The following is a 20,765-nucleotide window of genomic DNA, read 5'->3' as shown; positions in this document are numbered from 1 at the left end:
GCTGATCTACTGGGATTTTCACGCACACAACCATCTCTAGGGTTTACAGAGAATGGTCTGAAAAAGAGAAAATATCCAGTGAGTGGCAGTTCTGTGGGCGCAAATGCCTTGTTGATGCCAGAGGTCAGAGGAGAATGGCCAGACTGGTTTGAGTTGTTAGAATGGCAACAGTAACTCAAATAACAACCAAGGCATGCAGAAGAGCATCTCTGAACGCACAACATGTCGAGCCTTGAGGTGGATGGGCTACAGCAGCAGAAGACCACACCGGGTGCCACTCCTGTCAGCTAAGAACAGGAAACTGAGGCTACAATTTGCACAGGCTCAACAAAATTGGACAATAGAAGATTGGAAAAATGTTGGCTGGTCTGATGAGTCTCTATTTCTACTGCAACATTCGTATGGTAGGGTCAGATTTTGGCATCAACATCAAAGCATGAATCCATCCTGCCTTGTATCAATGGTTCAGGCTGCTGGTGGTGGTGCAGTGGTGTGGGGGATATTTTCCTGGCACACTTTGGGCCCATTAGTACCAATTGAGCATCATGTCAACGCCACAGCCTGAGTATTGTTGCTGACCATGTCCATCCCTTTCTGACCACAGTGTACCCATCTTCTGATGGCTACTTCCAGCAGGATAATGTGCCATTTCATAAAGCGCAAATCATTTCACACTGCTTTCTTCAACACGACAATGAGTTCACTGTAAGGCAGTTCTGTAAGCAAAAGAGGGTCCAACCCGGTCCTAGCAAGGTGTACCTAATAAAGTGGCTGATGAGTGTATATTTATTTGATACTGCTGTTGCCAATTTAAAGGGCTGTGAATATTTATTTTAATCTCTACATCTCTAGTCAGAATAGGAATACTGAGTTACCAAAGTTATCAGCTTTGATTGGTCAGTGGTTCATCACTCCTAATATACTAAAGCCCCTTTAATGACCCGTACAAAGCATGACCAGTAAGACTGTGGATGGGCTCTGCTAAGCTGCGCTGTTCTTTAATATGCCTGTAACGACTCCGCCTCTCCTCCTCCATGACTCCTCCCACTTACCCTGCATCCTTCGTCTTGTGTCTTGCCAAATCCTACATGCGGTTGAGTCACTTTGCCTCTTGTGATCTTCGTGACATAACATAAATGGAGAATTTGGGTTTCTACCAGAGCAGAGAGGACCGGACATGAGACAGAATTCTGTCTCGGAATGTAGTTGGGTTAGGCCCACGGTAGTGTTAGGCCCACTGTAGCTTTAGGCCCACGGTAGGGTTAGCCTGTAAATAAAGATATAACGAATCTTAATTCTACAGTATACATCAACCAGTGGGGCAGTCATTGTGTGGTGGTAGGAAACTGGTCTTGTGATTGGTGGGGCCTGGATTTGATTCCCAGACCTGAGGCCATGACTGAGGCGCCCTTGAGCAAGGCACCTAACCCCAACTACTCCCTGGGTGCTGAGATAGGATTGCCCACCACTCTGGGCACGTGTGCACCACAGCCCCCTAGTAATCACTAGTGTGTGTGTGTGTGTGTGTGTGTGTGTGTGTGTGAGAGATAAGTGCGGAGGACAAATTTCGATTGGGGTGAACATTTAGAATTGTGTAAACATTATGTATAATGTGCAGAGTTTGATCTTTACTTCTGATGTTGCCCATCACATCGGGCATTAAGGAAATTCTACTGCGTCAAATGGTTTTCAAATGAATTTTGTGGCTGTCAGTTCATAGGTGAGATTAACGGAAAGCATTGTCACATTCTTACATTTTTACATCTGCATTGAACGGTGATGGACGTTACCATGTTGGATTTAATGTATGAGCCGATGTAGAATTACCACACGTGTAAAGAAGTCATGTGTTGTTGTGAGACATCTATGGTGGGAATGCATCACTTCAGATGGAGGGGAGCGGCAGGATGGAGTAACAGAACCTTTGTCCTCCTCCATTGAGTGCTAATGCGGGAGGTTCCACTGCCCCAGTACACACTGACCCTCGCTGAGCAGCGCCTCCCGCTTGGGCTGTGACGTCACTGCAAAGCGCATTTTCCTGACACTGTGGCCTGTAGGCCAGTAGTTTCTTTATCCCCCCCCCCCAACTGCCTGTCCACACATCTGTCAAACACGTATGTAGTATATTTCTATATGTAGTGTATTAGCTGACATTGTTGTGAAACACTTGTCTGACCAGTGTTTTGTTTTTTTTTTTTGCCAAACTGTAGCTCTCCCTTTTCCCCTCTCAGAACTTTACCCCACCCAGTTTGTCAGTAGGAATTGTTAGCCTCTGAGGCAATCCATGCTTTCAGCGGGATCCTGCTGCCTAGCCAATCCGAGAAGCTTAAGGGAAGAGCAGTGGGTGTGGATTCAGTGCCGGCGAATAGAAGTCTGAGGAGGGTGTGGCTTCAAAGCTAGCCTCTGGCCCTTCTGTGACATCACAGCTCTGCTTCAATCAGCAAGTCGGTTGGAGAATGCCTGTGTGAGCCAAGGCGTGGGGAGGAGATAGACACACACACACACACACACACACACACACACACACACACACACAGAGTGGGAGGGAGGGAAGGAAAGAGAGAGGCAGAGGGAGAGAAGCACGGAGCTGAGTTCAGGGGGCGTAGGGAGGGAGAGCGAGTTAGACAGAGAATCTGTGGTGGTGTTCAGGCATTGGGCCGATCTGAAAATCCCAACACAGGAAGCCACCATGAAGCCTGCCTGAGATCTCTCCAAACTGCTCGTAAGTCCTCGCTTTTCCAGTAGCTTTGCTAATGCCTGGAGAGTGTGTGTGTGTGTGTGTGTGTGTGCCATTCTGAACAATGGTATTGGTGCAGGTTCTCTCGATCCTTTCTCTGGGCAGCTGCCTTAGTCTGTCCTGGTAGCTCTTTTTAGAGCTGACCTGTGTGCTTTGTCATAGCGTGCAGAAAGATCCTGAGTGGATCATGGCCAGGCAGTCTGCTCTCAGGACACACACACATACACACACACGGGCTGTCTCTGAATTACTTGGAGTGTTCTCTTTCTTGTGTATACTGTGTTCAGAGCCAGAGCGGATTGGACAGGGAACCTGTTTCTGCAGTATTAGCTTCGAGTTGAGCAATGCACACGTGTGTGTGTGTGTGTGTGTGTGTGTGTGTGTGTGTGTTTACGGCTCTCCTGGGAATAAAATCTGCGGTGTTGATATGAGAAGATTACGTACAGGTGCCGTGTGTACACAGCAGGGAAGGAGGAGGCAGGCCAGGCTTGGTGCAAAATGGAGCAAGTCATCCTTTTCAAAACAATCTCACAGCACTTCCATGGCAACAGGGCGACCACGGCGACACTGTCCGGGTCACGGCTGGCGGCAGATAGCCTGACTGGTAGGATTCCTAAGCAGCTGCATGCAGACGCTCTGTTGTTTTGCAGGCGCTCTGTTGTTCTGCAGACGCTCTGTTGTTCTGCAGACGCTCTGTTGTTTTGCAGGCGCTCTGTTGTTTTGCAGGCGCTCTGTTGTTCTGCAGGCGCTCTGTTGTTCTGCAGGCGCTCTGTTGTTCTGCAGGCGCTCTGTTGTTCTGCAGGCGCTCTGTTGTTCTGCAGGCGCTCTGTTGTTCTGCAGGCGCTCTGTTGTTCTGCAGGCGCTCTGTTGTTCTGCAGGCGCTCTGTTGTTCTGCAGGCGCTCTGTTGTTTTGCAGGCGCTCTGTTGTTTTGCAGGCGCTCTGTTGTTTTGCAGGCGCTCTGTTGTTTTGCAGACGCTCTGTTGTTTTGCAGGCGCTCTGTTGTTTTGCAGGCGCTCTGTTGTTTTGCAGGCGCTCTGTTGTTTTGCAGGCGCTCTGTTGTTTTGCAGGCGCTCTGTTGTTTTGCAGGCGCTCTGTTGTTTTGCAGGCGCTCTGTTGTTCTGCAGACGCTCTGTTGTTCTGCAGACGCTCTGTTGTTTTGCAGGCGCTCTGTCACTTCCAGACATTTTGATTCCAGCAAGCAGTGTGAGTTTCTCTTTGTCTTCAGGATGCATATGCGTAAAAGGCAGAAGGAGCCCTCTGAATGAAGGGAAACTCGGGCCCCACTGTGGATGAGACACCACTGATCAGCCTGTTTCGGTGGTGTATCGGCCCGGAGATTTAAATTTGTCTCTTGGGTGAATACTAACTCTGACACCCCTGACTGGTTCAACTGCTTACCGCACATGTAGCGCTAATCAGTGAGCTGCTACTCAGTCTGTGTGTGTATGTACTGTGTGTCCACTGTGCCTAATCTAGAACCTTGCTCATCACAGTATCCATGTCCCTTCTCTTAACTTGGCATCCCACAATCCCCAGCCGTCCACTGAGGTGTCTGACCACCTTCTCAGCTTCAAGCCGTGTGAGCCTAATATTATTTTTGTCACCCTGCATCATCACATCAAAATAAATAAAGGGGGAGGGGTTTAGATATCACACGGACCATCTGCACCCAGATCCTGCATGGGTATCGATGTCTGAGAACACCGCTCTTAATAGCATAGGAGGATGAGGAGGATGTTGGGGGCTACACGCTGCCTTTGAGAATCATGCCGAGGGGAGGGCCTAGAACTAAGAGGCGGGAAAGGGGGCGGGGTTAAGTTGTGTTTGGGCTGACCAGCCTACTGATCACTCTCAGGGGTTTAAAACTTTATTTGTGCACCACAACAGATGTGTTGTCGGAGGTTGAGGCGTTGGGGCTGGGGTGATAGAGAGTGGAGGTATAAATAACAAATCTGCCCGTGACCTGCTGAGAACGTTTGTAGTACACCAGTATCAGCAGGACAACACGGTGCTCAGGTTGGTCCCGCAGAACCCAGCCTCTGAACCAGATATACTGCATCTGCAGCGTGCCGTGTGAACCAGATACATTGCATCTGCAGTAGGTCACGTGAGCTAGATATAATCCATCTGCAGCAGGTCACGTGGACCAAAGACCCGACGTCCACATCAATGCCAAGGGAATGTTGGAGAGAATTATGTGCTCTTTACAAGGCCACGTCTTTCAGCAGTTTTGATGTGTGCACGCGCATGTGTGTGTGTGTGTGCGTGTGTGTGTCAGAGGGAGAGAGAGAGAGAGAAACAAAGATGTCTGTCATAAACCCTTATAGTTACCTGAAGTGCTAACTCATCACTTCAAACAGAGGTTTCCATAGGGTCTGTCTGTACACTACGAGTTAACCTGTTTCAGTAAGAAGTTTTAACGGATAACAAAGGATTAAGGAGCAGATTGCTGAACAGTGATAGAACACTTCGATTTCCTTAAAGCTGCTCCCACTTGATCTGCATGTGATATGCCTGCTTGCTTAATTCTTCAGCTGGTTTGGTCTGTCCTCAGTGGCTGACTGTAAACTTGAAACTCTTGAAGTGTTCCTTTCCCCTCGGTGCCTGTGCTAATAAAGAGCGCTGTTATTCAAGCCTCTCCTCACTCACACCAGCTTGGCTCATGGAGCTGCTCTCTGTTTTCTGAAATATAAACCAAAGTGGAAACTGGTGCATGATTGCACTGAGAGGTGAACGCAACCAGAGCCAGCTGCCATGGGCCAGATGGACTGGAAGGAAAAACTAATGTCGGATATAGCACTGGTCATACTGGGTTAAGTGGAAAAGGGAGAGGGGAACGTTTTTGTGTAGGAGACCTCAGCTTTCTCCACTAACAAAGATTTAACAGCATTTAGTAATGGGTTGGGGCTTGTCAGGCATACAAGGCAAACAAATTCAGATGAATAGCTGAGCTCTGGAGCCATTAAGGTGAATGACCTCATTTGCACATGCAGTAGTAATGCCGAAAAACAACACACCCTCCAAACTTTCTATAAGTAGTTTTATGGGTAAGTATATCCTAACTCTGTGTGTGTGTGTGTGTGTGTGTGTGTGTGTCTATAGCATAAGGTGTGTTCCAGGCTCTGTCCCCCTTCGTGGATGTCTGTTGCCATGGCGAAGCGGGAGACGGGCAGCGCGAGTCCAGTGGTGCGACAGATAGACAAGCAGTTCCTGGTGTGCAGCATCTGCCTGGATCGCTACGACAACCCCAAAGTGTTGCCCTGTCTGCACACCTTCTGCCAACGGTACTGGCCCGCTTCCGCCGCGCTGTAGCCCAACTCACACAGCACCTACTCAAATCAAAGCCCAGCCGCCAAAAAGAAACATTTGCACAAAGTGAACGGTGATCATCATCTGCTCTGGTTGTGATTTCAGCATTTTGTCTGAAGTGTAAGGTAGTTTTGCTATGGCTTTTGTCAGCATGCGTAGTTGATCTACAATGCATCGCGCTTTAGGCCATGATCTTTCCAATATAGCCTATAAGAAAATATACAGTATGTCTTATTTATTTCCTTTCTCAGTTATTGGGTTAATTATGATCATGTTAATATGCCTAATGATCCAGAGCGGTTTTATGCTGGATTACAGCAGTCTTAAATGCGATTGGTTTCAGTCAGTTCACATGTAATTATGTGAGCACATAATTCCATTGTCCAGCCTGAGGAAGCTTTGGGGGTTTTTGAAGCAGTAGTTACACTAGAAATAACTTGTTTCCTTCTCTTAGTTGTACAGGTCTTTCCAGGCAGTTCCGTGACCGTGTCCAGGAACACTGTGGCACAGCGATGGGCGCTAGCGTGAACACGGCGGTGGGCGCTAGCGTGAACACGGCGGTGGGCGCTAGCGTGAATAGCTAGGGTCAGGGTTCTCTCCTGTTCAGAGCCTTCAGTTTGACGGCGTGCTCGTTGGTCTCTCCATGAGTTGACGTACTGCGTTCATCTAGCGTTGCCTTTTCACGTTTTGACTCTTTCTCCTCTCCACACTCCCCTCTACCCCCTCTGTCTCTGTCTCTGAATTCTTCATCTTTATGCTTCCTGTGCGACTCTCTTTAATGGGTTGTTGTTTTTCCCACTTCTCATCTCCTCCCGTGTCTCCCAGGTGCTTACAGAACTACATCCCGCCCCAGTCCCTTTCACTGTCCTGCCCCGTGTGCAGACAGACCTCCATCCTGCCAGAGAAGGGTGTGGCAGCGTTGCAGAATAACTTCTTCATCACCAACCTGATGGAGGTGCTGCAGAGAGATCCGGAATGTTCCCGTCCGGAGGCGTGCAGCATGCTGGAGTCCGTCAGCGCAGCCGCGGCCGGAAAACCCCTCTCGTGCCCCAACCACGAGGGCAAGGTAAACCCTTACCAGCAGAAACCCGAATTAAGAATCTGACTCGAATGACATTAGAAGATTATTTATAAAAATGGCGCAATGTTTTTGCTGTTGTCTGAAATACTTGCCTCTAAACCATGAGATGACCAATATCAACCAGACTCGGGCCGTCATAGCTTCCTCATCCTAAACTAAATCAACTAAATCACCGTTAACAGAAAAACTCATCTCGGATTAGTATCTCAGATTAGACACACACATCACACAGTACACCAGGATGCCTTCATAGTCCTCTGCTTTTCTAAACAACCGGGTCTGGTTTATAGATTTAAAAAATCCTAATCTGTATAAACTGCTTCTGTGCTCTCTCAGCTGCTTAGAACGAGGCTTCTCTTTATGCTCTATAAACAGATTCTACTCTCACTGCTGAGGGGGCAGTGTGGCTGACCCATGTCATTTAATATTACCTTCACTTTGGATCAGTTTGTCACCAGCAAATGATAAGCGTATAGTAGTGATGCTCTCTTGTGCCCCCTGCAGGTGATGGAGTTTTATTGCGAGTCATGTGAAACAGCCATGTGTTTGGACTGCACAGAGGGTGAACACAGAGAGCATGTCACTGTGCCGCTCAGGGACGTTCTGGAGCAGCACAAAACAGCCCTGAACAGCCAGCTGGACGCCATCCGCAACAGGTAACCTGCTTCCTGACAGCAAGACTGCTATGGGGCCACTCTGTCATTTTGTTGGGAGTGATTTTCCGGCAGAGGAGAAGAGAAAACCGACTGAATGTTTAGAAACACAATGAAATAAAACAGTTTCACGTCAGAATCTTGACACCCTACCAAGAGCTAACATGTCCACTATGCTAATGACTAGAACATCTGTGGGCAGATCACCAAGCCTAACCCGTAAGATTTGTGTACAGACCACTAACCCATCAGACCCACGTGCAGACCACTAACCCATCAGACCCACGTGCAGACCACTAACCCATGACGCCCGTGTGTGTTTCCCCCGGCAGACTGCCTCATTTGGCAGCAGCTATCGAGCTGGTGAGCGAGATCTCGAGACAGCTCGTGGAGCGTAAGATGGAGGCAGTGAGCGAGATCAGCAGTGCGTTTGAGGAGCTGGAGCGAGCATTGCAGCAGCGTAAAGCTGCCCTCATTAACGACCTGGACAACATCTGCAGCTCCAAGCAGAAGGTCGGTCTCGGCTCCGCCCACACACTGCAGCACTGGTGTCCCTGCAGCCTATCAGATAGGTTTCCCTCCCCAGAACCCACCTTTTTTTCATACCCTGGCTAGTGATTGGATGGGTAGGTCTAGGTTATGTGCAAGGTGTGACTGGTCATCAGATTGATCAGGTTATACATACTAAGGTATGTACATACTTGGGCTGATCATAGATTAGCAGGTTATACATACTAAGATAGTTAGGGCATTAAATGCTGTGTTAGTAAATGTTGATAAGCTAACCACATAAGGAGTATGAGTTTGTACAAGTGCCCTCTTCTGGATTGTTTGAGATATTCCTTGTTTAAGACAAGATCAAGTGATTGGATCATTCAATTACATTAAATGCAATGCACAGTTAAAGTAGTCAGAGTTATAACTGACATTGTGAACAGCTTTGTACAAGGGTAGTTTAAAAAATAAAATTAGTAATAAGATGTGTGTGTGTATATAGGACAAGGTTTAAAATTAAAATAAGTTATTTAAAGAAAGATACATGAAAAATAAAATGAAATGGAATTAAGTTAGATATTAAATAGGAAATGTAAAAATACACACCAAAATACAACAGAAACACTAAAATACTAAAAAAAAAGTAAAAGAAAATGTCAAATAGATCAGCAGAAAATAAGTAGAAGTCACAGGCTCATAAAAAGCTAATCTGACCAGAGGTGTCAAATACAGCTGATCTCAGAACAGATGAAATATGCTCCCTAGTTCTTACCGTCTTTGCTGTTCCCGATTGGGGTCACTCAAAGTTAATTGACTATAAATGTTATAGTGCAGTGTTAATATTGTGCGCCTTGGTTTTATAAGGGGCTGCAGTATTAATGCCTTTGTTAGTTCTCGAGGTAAAATGTTCCACTAGGCTGAGGTTGAGAGGAGAGAGAAGAGTCATGAGGAAGCTTGGTCAGATCTAAGGGGTAAAACCTGCAGCGTACCGTGTAAGATGGAGGATGTTCAGGAGCATGATGATGATCCTAAGGCTCTACAGGTGTGATCTTGGGTGCACCTGTCCTGCAGGTGCTGCAGACCCAGCTGTCGGCCCTGCAGCAGGGCAGAGACAACATCCAGAGCAGCTGTGGCTTCACGGAGCAGGCGCTGAGCCACGGCAGCGCGGCCGAGGTCCTGCTGGTGCACAAGCAGATGGGGGAGCGCGTGGGCGCCCTCGCCCGCCACGACTTCCCCGAGCGGCCGCACGAGAACGCCCACCTGCAGTGCCAGGTGGAGACGGAGGGCCTCCGTCGCTCCATCCAGAACCTGGGCGCGCTGCTCACCACCAGCGCCGTGGGCCACACCAGTGTAGCTACGGGCGAGGGCCTCCGGCACGCCGTGGTGGGCCAGCCCACCGCCGTCACCGTCACCACCAAAGACCGGGACGGGGACTTGGTGCGGACGGGCAACGCGGCGCTGCGGGCGGAGATCACGGCGGCCGACGGCGGGCGCGTGGCAGACGTGGAAGTGGCCGACAACAAGAACGGCACGTACGAGGTGAGCTACACGCTGCGCGGCGAGGGCGAGCACTCCTTCGCCCTGCTGCTGTACGGGCAACCCGTGCGGGGTAGCCCCTTCCGCCTGCGTGCCGTCAAGCCGTCCGACGTGCCCCACTCGCCCGACGATGTGAAGAGGCGGGTGAAGTCACCCAGCGGGACCGGAGGACACATCAGACAGAAGGCCGTACGCAGACCTTCGAGCATGTACAGCACTACCAAGAAGAAGGAGAACCCCATCGAGGACGAGCTGATCTACAGAGTAGGTAAGACTCTGGTAGGTAAGACGATATTCACTGGGGGAAAGCAGGCTTGGAAAATCTGGGATTTCAGAGTATTCTAAAAAATACCCTGTATCTTTTTTTATTTTTATTTTTTACGGGGCATTAGATATTTGGCAGGACAGATCATGTTTTCGGGCGAGAATCTTTTTAGTGTCTTCGGTTTACCAATAGCAGCACATGGTATTTGTAGTTGAAGTTGCAGATTTTGTTTTTGTTTGAGATCAGGTTAAAATGAGGTGGGTGTTTTCAGAGTGTCGCTCTGTCCCAGGCACGAGAGGGAGGGAGAAGGGCGAGTTCACAAACCTCCAAGGGATCTCCACCTCCAGCATCGGGAGGGTGGTGGTGGCGGACAGCAACAACCAGTGCATACAGGTGGCTCTGTCTGATTGGCTCATTTCGCTGTGCCCAAATGTGGATGATAACAGTGTTGTATTTAAAGCCACCCACATGCTGTCGCTCAAAAACATTAAGCACTTCACCATGGGTGTGATTCGGCCGTGTGTGTAGGTGTTTACTAACGACGGGCAGTTCAAGCTGAGATTTGGCGTGCGAGGTCGTTCGCCTGGCCAGCTGCAGAGGCCTACGGGAGTTACTGTAGACACGAACGGTGACATCATCGTCGCTGACTACGACAACCGGTGGATCAGTATCTTCTCTCCAGATGGGAAGTTTAAGGTAAGGAGGACTTGGGAAGCGCACGTGATGCCACTAGGACACACACTGCCTGAGTTAATGAAGCTCCTTATGTAGAAGTGCCTGTGTGTCGGAAAGGTGACGTCCACACCCCTGTCCTGTGCTTTCTGTGTTCAGAATAAGATCGGGGCAGGCAGACTGATGGGGCCGAAGGGCGTGGCTATGGATCGCAACGGCCACATCATTGCAGTGGACAACAAGGCATGCTGTGTCTTCATCTTCCAGTCCAATGGCAAACTGGTTACCAAGTTTGGTGCCAGGGGCACCTCCGACAGACAGTTCGCAGGTACTGGGCTGAAACAGCTGGTCAGGCTGGTCAAGATACTACATCAGTTATTATGTAGATGTGTAGTGTGCAACCTAAGCTTTATTGTTGTGGTTCCATATTGAAATGAGATGGACTATGGTACTCGGTTGTGCTGGGTGGGCATGTGTTTGGTAGGAGTGTGTATGTGAATCTTGAATGGGAGGGTATGTGTATCTGTATGTTGGGTGGGATTGTGTGAGGCGTGTGCTGGGTGGGTGTGTGTATGTGTGTATGTGGGAGTGTGTGTGTGTGTGTGTATGTGTCCAAGACAAGTGCTCCCTGTTGTGCTGTGATGACTACCTGTTGTCTCATACCCTGACTAATTCACAGACCCCTTTCACAGTGTTTGAACTGCTATGGTCTTGAGTGCCAGCTTCACATACCACACAGACACATACACAGACACACACACAAAGACATTAACGCACACACATGCACATAGACAAACACATAGATGCACCGTTGAAACTCAGAAAACTGCATAAGAGAACGTGAAGCGTCCCTGGAGAATCCTACACAGACACACAACTCGACAGGCTGTTTAAGGAAGCTGTGCTCTGTGATACCTTACAACAGAAGTTGTGTTGTATAAACACGTTCCTCAAATGGTGTCATTGTTGTTCGCGGGTTACACATGGTCATCATGGTCTACAAATTATGTTTAACAAAGAATCTCAAGTTCATGCTCAGTTTGGTTTTTGGATGGAATTAACCTTAATCTCAGACCTACAACATCTCTTTCTCTTCTGGAACGCAGTCTTGTAACAGGCATGATCCTGAGGGCTGAGGTTGAACATGCGTCAGTGGCCAGATTTACCCAGGATTCAGTGCAGGACGTCCTCTGTGCTGTTTTCCTATCTCCTCCTTCACTGTGTAGCTGCACCTCGTTTTTCCAGTCTGTCCCCAACTCTCACGGCTCAGCTGGCTTTGCTGCTGTGGCTATGCTCTCCAAGTGAGCTAATTGGTGCAGAAAGAACTGTCATGTCCTCGATCCTCCATTTATCGGAATGGAGACCTAAGCATGTGGATAACATACAACACTCACAACCTCTCTGGTTAACCCCTTTTTATTTTGCTGTCATTTCCTGCTTACACTGTCACGTACTCTTCCATCTCCTGCCTCTAGCTGAACCCGTGGCTGGGGCTTGCTGCACTCTGGCTCCCTCTGCAGGCCGTCTGTGCACACGCCACCCTCTGCACTCTGCTCCCCAGCCCTCTGCGCTACTGGTTGGGATATTGCAGGAGAGCCCCCGAGTTGCTTCATTCCCACCTCATTTCTGACCTTACCCCTTTTTTCTGTTTTTGTCCCCTATCCCTTTTAGAAAAAAGTGGTGTAAACTTTACTCTGGAGCAAAAGCTTAGTAAATCTGGCCCTGGGTTCAGTAAGTATGCAGCGTGTTGTATCTAACGTTCGTGCCCAGTTACGGGAAGCTGACCATGGCATCATCACAGTATTATCATGATTTTGATTTACTGTTGATGGGAAACTGGTTATAAATGTTGGAATGAGTTGCTCATTTTAACGGGTACACCTACTCTATAGACGTACCTACCAGTCTATATTCAGTCAGTTCTATGTATGTAGAGGTTACTGACTGGTCTTGCTCACTTGTGCCACATGATTGATTGGCTATTTTGTGTATGTATATATAGATGCACATACACACACACAAATATGGATAAATCAATTGATCAATATTTAAAAGTGTGTTTGAACTTTAAACGTGCATCAAACACCTCCCAGATCACACAAACCCTTTCGTTCACAAAAGAGTCTCGTAGTACAGTAATACACACTGACTCTAGAACAGTGAGATGACTTCATACTACAGTAATGCAGCCTGCAGTGGTGGGTTACAGCTTAAAATGTAACATGTACAGCAGCCTATGAGGTGCGTATATAGGCTAGGTGTACCTAATAAAGTGAGTATGTGCCCTGCGTTTACATATTCTAATCTGTAAATTGAAGAATCAGACTTTTTTTGAGGACTTCAAATGAAATAACATGGAATGATTGATTTTGCTTTGTCTCTATGCTTCACAGTGATTTTGATGATTTAATCTTCTGTTTTATCAGGAAGTGTCATATACTGGCATTTAAAACTTTAGAACAAAATATTATTTTACTGACTTGCTGTATATTTTGAGTATATTTGTCAAGATGTTTTCCCCCATATATCCCTACAGGTCCACATTTTGTGGCAGTCAACAACAAGAATGAAATCATCGTGACTGACTTCCACAACCACTCTGTAAAGGTAAGGCTACATCTGTCAAAAACTCTGAACATGTGACCATGTTGCCATGGTACCGACTATGCTAACGTGATCCAAGCCAGCTGTGTCGGTCGTCATGGTCTAATGTGGAACAACATCTGTTCTTCACTCAGGTCTTCAGCGCGGATGGGGAGTTCCTCTTTAAATTTGGTTCCCATGGCGAAGGCAACGGACAGTTCAATGCCCCTACAGGTGTGGCTGTTGATGGCAATGGCAACATTATTGTGGCAGACTGGGGCAACAGTAGGATACAGGTGACATCATATCACTGCACAAACCAACACCACACACACGGCCTCCAGAAACAGGCTCTCAAAAATCACGCAAGCAGCAGAAAGAGGTCGAACTGTATGAAAACATCATGGCAGAGGTCATTGTGCACGTGGAAAACACTTGAGATTCAAAGTGTCTGTGGGGAAAAGCAGAAGTGTGCTGTTGGTGTACGTTGGTCTTCATACTGCAGCCGTTCAAAGCCACTTCACTTCCTGCACAATTGAAAATTGGCTCATTGGATTAGATAATTTGTTCTTTTCATTAATGTGTTCAGACTTCAGCCCACACATAGCAGCATCACAGCCTTCTATCTGTTGAAACAGCAAAGGATAAAAAACGGTACAGCTCATGATCATTTAGAGCTTGTATTGTCGGTGCTCTATATCAATGTGTGGATGTCTTTCATTCACCAAGGTGTTCGACTGCTCAGGGTCCTTCCTGTCCTACATCAACACGTCTGCAGACCCGCTGTACGGCCCCCAGGGTCTGGCCCTCACCTCTGATGGCCACGTGGTGGTGGCCGACTCGGGGAACCACTGCTTCAAAGTCTACCGCTACCTGCAGTAGAGCCACGCTGGAGCCGCCCCAGAGCTGCCCCGGAGCCACCCCAGAGGCAGCCCAGAGGCAGCCCAGAGCTGCCCCAGAGGCAGCCCAGAGCTGCCCCAGAGCTGCCCCGGAGCTGCCCCAGAGCTGCCCCAGAGCTGCCCCTGCTGGCTGCCAACTTTTCCGCTTTCCACCACGTCAGATATTGCGTTTGCACGCACGGTTTGGCTCTGAGACGCAACAATCCAAATGAACCACATCAGACGAACGGAAAGCACAAGAGCACTTTCATTTACCCGGAAAAAGACTTTTAATTTGAAATAACTGAACCCGACCTTACGATTGTGTCAGAGGGGTTGAGGACAGTTCTGTCAATAAGCACATGTGCTCTACAGTAATCACTAACCTCTAACTCGGAGAGTAGAAGAAAACGGAGTCACATTTCATTTAACACTTTTTGTTTGCTTTCTTTTTTCTTACCAGTGTCTTAACATTGTTGAGGAGTCACTAGTTTAAGATGGAATGGGTTTAGAACTAAAACCTTTATACCAGTTTTTCTTTCACTTTTTGCACAACAAAGTCATACTGTCTGTCACTTGACTGCAACACTACATGTGGATATTGTGTGTGTGTGTGTGTGTATCTGAAGAAACTTTGAGGTAAGTAACTGGTGTACTTGGGTAAGAGAGGACCTCTCTGTCCCTGTCCTGTGTACAATTTTCAATCTCTCTCTCTCTCTCTCTATATATATATGTGCATAGATATGTACTTGTAAATATGCATGTGTGTGTGTGTGTGTGTGTGTGTATATGTATATATATATATATATATATATATATATATATATATATATATATACACAAGAATATATATGTATGCAATTCTGTAAAAGTAGCACTTGGGATTCTTTTTTTCAATATAGTCTGGGCCCCTCCCTTTTATGGCTGGATTTTTGAGTAAGCGTCAACAGAACTCTGACCAGCTACACCATTTTAAACAGACGAAAATGAACAGCAAAACGGATTTTTGTTTTTCCAAATTTTTATTTTTATAATTTGTTGGGTTATTTTCTGTGTGGACCTCTCAAAAAAAAAAAAAAAAAAACTGGAGTAAAACGAATGTATCTAATGTCCACGTTGTGTTGATCGATCCCTTCTATTGAGTCCCATATATACAATATCTTTCCTGTACATAATTTTCATTTTTATGAATCATTGTGATATCAGTATGGCAGAACAAATGCCACCTTTTTGCAGTATTTCTCATTTTTATTTATTTGACATTTTATATGGTCTTTATTGTCCAAGGTTTATGGATGTGCCCTCTGTGACCCCTACTGGGTACTGGCCAAAGTTTCAGCAGTTTTTTTCTGAATTGTTCCGTTCCCTTTTGCAAGGCTCATGTATGTGTCATAGCTGCCTTCCTATCCTATTAGGCTATTGCCTATTGACCTAATTTGTTACATTGCAAGCGGTTCATGAGGTGAAACGGTGAAAAGGTGGGTGGTAGCTGAAACAGTCAGCGTGAATCACCCTGTGAAGAGTTCTGCATGTCGACAGGCAGATCCGCTAGTGGCCCGGGCTTATTTTCTGCAGCGGTGAAACACCCATCATGCTGTATCATCCTCGGCCGGATTAAAGCGCTTTCTAACAGGCCATTGGTTTGGGTTTGAGCAGGAGTGGATACCCATGGCTCGTCCTGCCGGTTTCTCTACGTATCGAGGTCACCCAGCGGCGCGCCTCCGCGCGTGTTCGCCCGCTGGGGGATCAAGTTCTGGAGCCTGCGCGTGATTGGCTCGTGCAGGCTGCGACACGCTCAGAGCCAACGCAGAACAAAAAGCCTGGACTGGCTGCTGTTTCCTAGGAAACCAAGCGGACCGGTTTGGCTCAGGAAGGGCCTCGTGCTTGGCCGACCAATCAGGTGTTTCAGAGCCCTGAACGAGACGTCACTTACCACTGTGTGAACTAGTGCCTGGACCAACACATGACCCACTTGGCATGAAATAAACATCATTTGGCAATGACTAAGTCTAGAATGATGCATGACAATGTATTGATTTGTGCTGTTCAAGCAGGACTGTTTAAAAACTAAACAAAGTTCATTTTTAAAACATTTAAAATGTTTCTCATACATTACAACTCGGAGATGAAAATGTTCAAGCTAAACCAAACGGATTGTGAAACTGACACTTGGCCTACAATTAATAAAAAGCAAACCCACTCAAAAGGCCGACTATCAGACAAGAGCATCAGGCAGTTTATTTTCCAAATCTATGCATTTCTGCAGAAAATAAAAAAATCTTAATACTCAGCAGTAATTACAGAAATAGCGCGCACACATGTTAACCAGTTCAGAATCTCAGAGCCAAAGGGCAGTGGAGGAGACGAGGATGAAGCAGAACCCCAGTCACGAGCCCATGGCCCAGCTCATCAGCACAACTACCGCTTCATACAACCAAATGTTATACAGTCAATGGGGCAGACACAGAAAACCAACTATTTAAATAAAGTCAACATTCTTCGCTCCAACCGTTCAGTTTACAAGAATCCTTTGCCTCAGTCAAAAAGATGACAAAGACCAATTTACCTAAAATTAGAGTCCATTGTTAAAATTCAAAGAGAACACAGGGTCTTTCATGAGGCTCAGAGACACAATTTTCCATGAGATGGCACTATCTTAAAAAAAAACTAGAGGCTTTTAGCTTGAAATGAAATTCTTAAAAAAAAAACCGACGTGAATCTGCAGGTGATAGGCCAGTTCCCGGTGCAGCTGTACCGGTGGTGTTCATTGTGCCCCACCCCCAAGTCACCGTGCGGCAGCATGCTCCCGTACGGAGCTGGGCACTGCTGCCGGGGGCTAGAGCTCACACACCCAGGGAACTGACTCAAAGAAAGGTCATCAGAACAAAGTCTTAATGTCCTACTTCATATCACAATGATGGAACTGTGCAAACATTTAGAGTTGCATAGCAGCCTATGTGTCTGCAGCCAGTGCAAAAACTCTGTGTACTGTGAAGTGTGCCATTTACGTACAAGATGTTATACTAGTTACTCAAATACATTAATGTACAAATATATAAAATGCAAAATGTAGGGTCAAATGTGAAATCATCAAAGGAAAAAAATGCATTTGATGCGTTGTCATAATAAAGCTTGCCATATGGTGGAATACAGAGCATTTAATCAGAGGGTTCAAAAGGTTAAAACACCTAGGTCTATTTGAAAAAAATGAAAAACTTAATAGTTTTCTAAACATAGTGACCTAAATTCCATTGCTATTCAGCAGAATTAGATTTTTTAAAAATTATTAAAGTCTTTTGTTACTTTGACCTGAAAGGTGAAGAGCACAAGACAACACTGAGGTGAGACACCACGAGACATTCTGAGCAGCTTGGTTTGAGATTTGCTTGAAACCTGCAACTCGTCTCTACCTGAAGTTCAGTAGGGCTACATCGTAATCCAACAGGAACGAGGAGAACCCAACTCTGGTTCTCACACAAGGGCTGGAGAAGAGCACAGTGCTCTTCAATTCCAATCCAAATTTAAAAGGACCTCTCAGTCCGAGGCGTGCGTGAGGCCTTCACGCCTCCCGGCGGCCAGGAACGAAAACCTCAGATGGTTGAAGCTGGAAGGTTTTGACTGTGGTTCGCCGTCGGCCGGCGCGCCGCCTTCAGTAGAAGTGGCAGATTTGGAGCCTGCTGCCCGGGTCGTTCTTACCCGGGCTGAAGAAGGGCGAGACGGGCTCGTCGAAGTAGGCTATGAAGTTGTAGATGCGCTTCATGGTGACGGCGTCGAAGAACGTGACGTGGCCGCGGTCGTAGTCCAGGAAGACGCCCACGCGCGGCGAATTCCAGTAGTCGGCCACGGGCACGCGCGAGTCCTCCTCGTTGGCGTAGAGCCGGTCCTGCAAGCACAGGCTCCAGTAGCCGGCGGAGGGCGAGAGGTTGACGAAGCCCTTGCGGTTGCTGCACTCGGTGGTGACGCCCAGGTACCACACGCCCTTGTCACGCACGTCCACCTCCCAGTAGTGCTGACCGCTGGCGTAGCGCGCCGTGGCCAGGACGCCGAAGAAGCGCGTGAAACGCTGTGGCAGGTCGGGTTCCTGCGAGCGCACGCGGCCCTCCTCCACCTTCGTGTCGAAGTCGCTGATGGCGAGCGATGGGTGCGCTGTGTCCAGGTCCAACGTGAGGTTCTGGGGCACTGGAAGAACAGGACACAAGGGTCAGGTCATGGGGGGGGGGGGGGGGGGGGGGCTTATGTGGAACACTCCTACGCACTTGTGTGCAGCACGTGCATCATCTTCTTCCACAGGATGAGCTGAAAGGGGCCAGTGAACTCTGTGAAATCGGGAGGGCAGTTCACTGCCTGGACAGTGAGGTTTACGTGGCTTGGGCTGAAGGACAGAACACAGGAACAGTACAAGCATTTATGCAACCACACCCCTGGAAGAAAATCAGAGAGAAAAGGAAGGACATTTGACATCACTGTAAAATGAACTGGCATACCTTGAGAATGCTTTGCCGATACTCTGAAAACGACAGCCATAATGTAAAAGGTTACAACAAATTTCTTAAATAAATTTCGAGCAAGAATTTGGGGGGTGGGGGTGGGGTAGGCATGCAACAGCGCTACCTCAAAGTTGGACCCCTCGCTCAGCTGGTTCTGGATGTCCGTGATGGCCTTGTCCACTTTGGCTGCCTCGTTTTCCACCAGTTTGAGGTTTTCGTCTATTAGCCCCGTGGTTGCCACCCCCTCCTCCTCCAGCCTCTCCAACAGCCCGTCCTTCTCGTCCAGCAGGAACTGGACCAAAGCTCCGACGTCGTCTTCGATCTTCTCTTTCAAAGCTTGCTTCTTCAGCTGTGAGGAGGTCGCATGGAGAACTATTGTCATCAGGGTTCAGACAAGTTGACGGACTAACAGGTTTTTTTTTTTTATTGAACTAAAGCCTGATGTCTAAGGTTTTGGAGACACTCCAACAGCTACATACTTTGACATCAGATTTGGCCTGCTCATCTATGGCTTTGACTCGGGCGCACATGGATTTCTGCCAGTTCAGTTTGATGAGCCTCAACTTCAGCTCTCCCTGTGAGCGAAAGAAAAACAGCACAACCATGTGACACCCTGGTTCCCAACAAGTGAAGACATGTCTAGCTGAAGACCAGGGTCACCGTAATGCCATATAAACACTAAACAGGAACTGGCACAGACCTCTGAGGACTAATGAAATGTGTACTGTCCATGAAGCACTAAAAATGTGCACATAGACTGCTGATTTAGCACGGAATCTGGTAGCATGAACTGCTAAACCTCACCTTCATGTCCTCAACAACCTCTGGTACAGGCGCAACATCGTGGTGTCTGAAAGCACATGCACAATGTCCATGAAATAAACTCGGTAATAGAATTTAAGTAAACTGGTTAACTTGGCTCATCCCGAAAAGAAAGAAGTACTGAACAGCAAGAACAAAGTGAAACGTACCGATGAGCTCTGGATTCTCTGCACACAACACAGATGGGTTTTCGGTCTGTATGGCAGTACAATTTCAACTCCTCGTGGTGTCTTTCACACTTCCCATCCATTTTGAGTGGTTTCACAGGGGCATGTGGCCTACACGTCTTTAAACAGTCAAACTCGCTCAATTTGTCCACCAGATTCTTCACTAGGTAGTTCTTCGTGAAGCTCATTTTGCCAAACACCTGTAAAATGATATGTACAACGATCAATCAGATATGTGCAATCAACATGATTTACGAAAACCAAGCTGACTAGAAATAGAACCGATACCAGTTGACAGCAAATAAGTACAGACTTGACAAATCTTTTTTAAAGAGAAAATCCAAAAGAAATAATAAATCTAGCTAGTTAATATAGCTACATTTATATTTTAAAGACGACGCACTGATAAAATAGCTAGCTAGCGTAAAATACTGCAGTTAAAAGCTCCATCAGCTCATCGGACAGCTATATAACAGCTATTGAGCTATCAAACTTGACTAAGCTAATAAGCAGCTGCCAGCTAGCCATGGAGACGGATATGCTAGCCAGCTCGTTAGCTTTAAATACCTTGCTATATTTCACGGTACTTTGTATGAACATGTTACAAATACTTACTGAATGCTCAGTAATGAAAAAGACCATTATCTCTAGCTAGCTACTGTTCTGTATATATCTGAACTAATGTCAAAGGAAACAAGCTCAAATCTAAGTTAAAACCTGACTATTATAACTAGTTAGTGAGTCATTGGCGAACGGTAACCAAGTCCATCTTACTAGCGAAAATCTGGTTAACTAACCATCATCAGTTAGTAAGCGATATGAAAACAAACATACCATGCGACACTCTGGACACTGGTAACCAATGTCATCGCCTCCGTTTTCTTCCCAATGCATTAAAATACACATACGGCAAAAATTGTGACCGCATTTTAAAATCACGGGGTCGTCGAAGAAATCGAGGCAAATCGCACAAACCAGTTCCTTCTGCAGCTCTCCCCTCGTATCCCCAGCGGTAGCCATGATCACCGAGCTATCAGCTTCCCCAACAGTGCGGGAAGAAAACGGAAATGACGCGGGAC

The 20,765-nt window shown here is 47.2% G+C and overlaps 2 protein-coding genes across 9 annotated transcripts in view; one reads left to right on the top strand and one right to left on the bottom strand.

Annotated features, from left to right (window-relative positions):
* The window catches only part of trim3b (tripartite motif containing 3b), a 25,919-nt gene extending 8,745 nt beyond the window's left edge, over positions 1 to 17,174 (top strand). For 2 of the 8 annotated variants that reach the window (XM_077020137.1, XM_077020136.1), the window contains 12 exons: positions 5,841 to 6,022; positions 6,873 to 7,113; positions 7,633 to 7,784; positions 8,114 to 8,294; positions 9,348 to 10,080; positions 10,367 to 10,470; positions 10,606 to 10,773; positions 10,909 to 11,077; positions 12,421 to 12,480; positions 13,286 to 13,356; positions 13,488 to 13,628; positions 14,062 to 17,174. In XM_077020137.1, coding sequence (XP_076876252.1) covers positions 5,877 to 6,022; positions 6,873 to 7,113; positions 7,633 to 7,784; positions 8,114 to 8,294; positions 9,348 to 10,080; positions 10,367 to 10,470; positions 10,606 to 10,773; positions 10,909 to 11,077; positions 12,421 to 12,480; positions 13,286 to 13,356; positions 13,488 to 13,628; positions 14,062 to 14,214 — 2,319 coding nt within the window. In that variant the 5' untranslated portion in view covers positions 5,841 to 5,876 and the 3' untranslated portion in view covers positions 14,215 to 17,174. The other 6 variants (XM_077020139.1, XM_077020135.1, XM_077020138.1 and 3 more) reach the window with 6 other exon arrangements.
* trim47 (tripartite motif containing 47) lies at positions 16,424 to 20,765 on the bottom strand. The gene is made up of 8 exons (XM_077020144.1): positions 20,521 to 20,765; positions 19,669 to 19,886; positions 19,502 to 19,547; positions 19,177 to 19,272; positions 18,822 to 19,046; positions 18,695 to 18,717; positions 18,467 to 18,582; positions 16,424 to 18,389 (listed from the first exon to the last, which is right to left on the bottom strand). Exons 1-8 carry the CDS (start codon positions 20,704 to 20,706, stop codon positions 17,860 to 17,862), a joined length of 1,440 nt encoding a protein of 479 aa, XP_076876259.1. The 5' UTR covers positions 20,707 to 20,765; the 3' UTR covers positions 16,424 to 17,859.

This window comes from Brachyhypopomus gauderio, chromosome 10 (genome assembly GCF_052324685.1).
Source record: "Brachyhypopomus gauderio isolate BG-103 chromosome 10, BGAUD_0.2, whole genome shotgun sequence".
NCBI classification, from domain to species: Eukaryota; Metazoa; Chordata; class Actinopteri; order Gymnotiformes; family Hypopomidae; genus Brachyhypopomus; species Brachyhypopomus gauderio.
The sequence above is the reverse complement of the archived record's forward strand: the minus strand, read 5'-3'. Positions and strand labels throughout refer to the sequence as shown.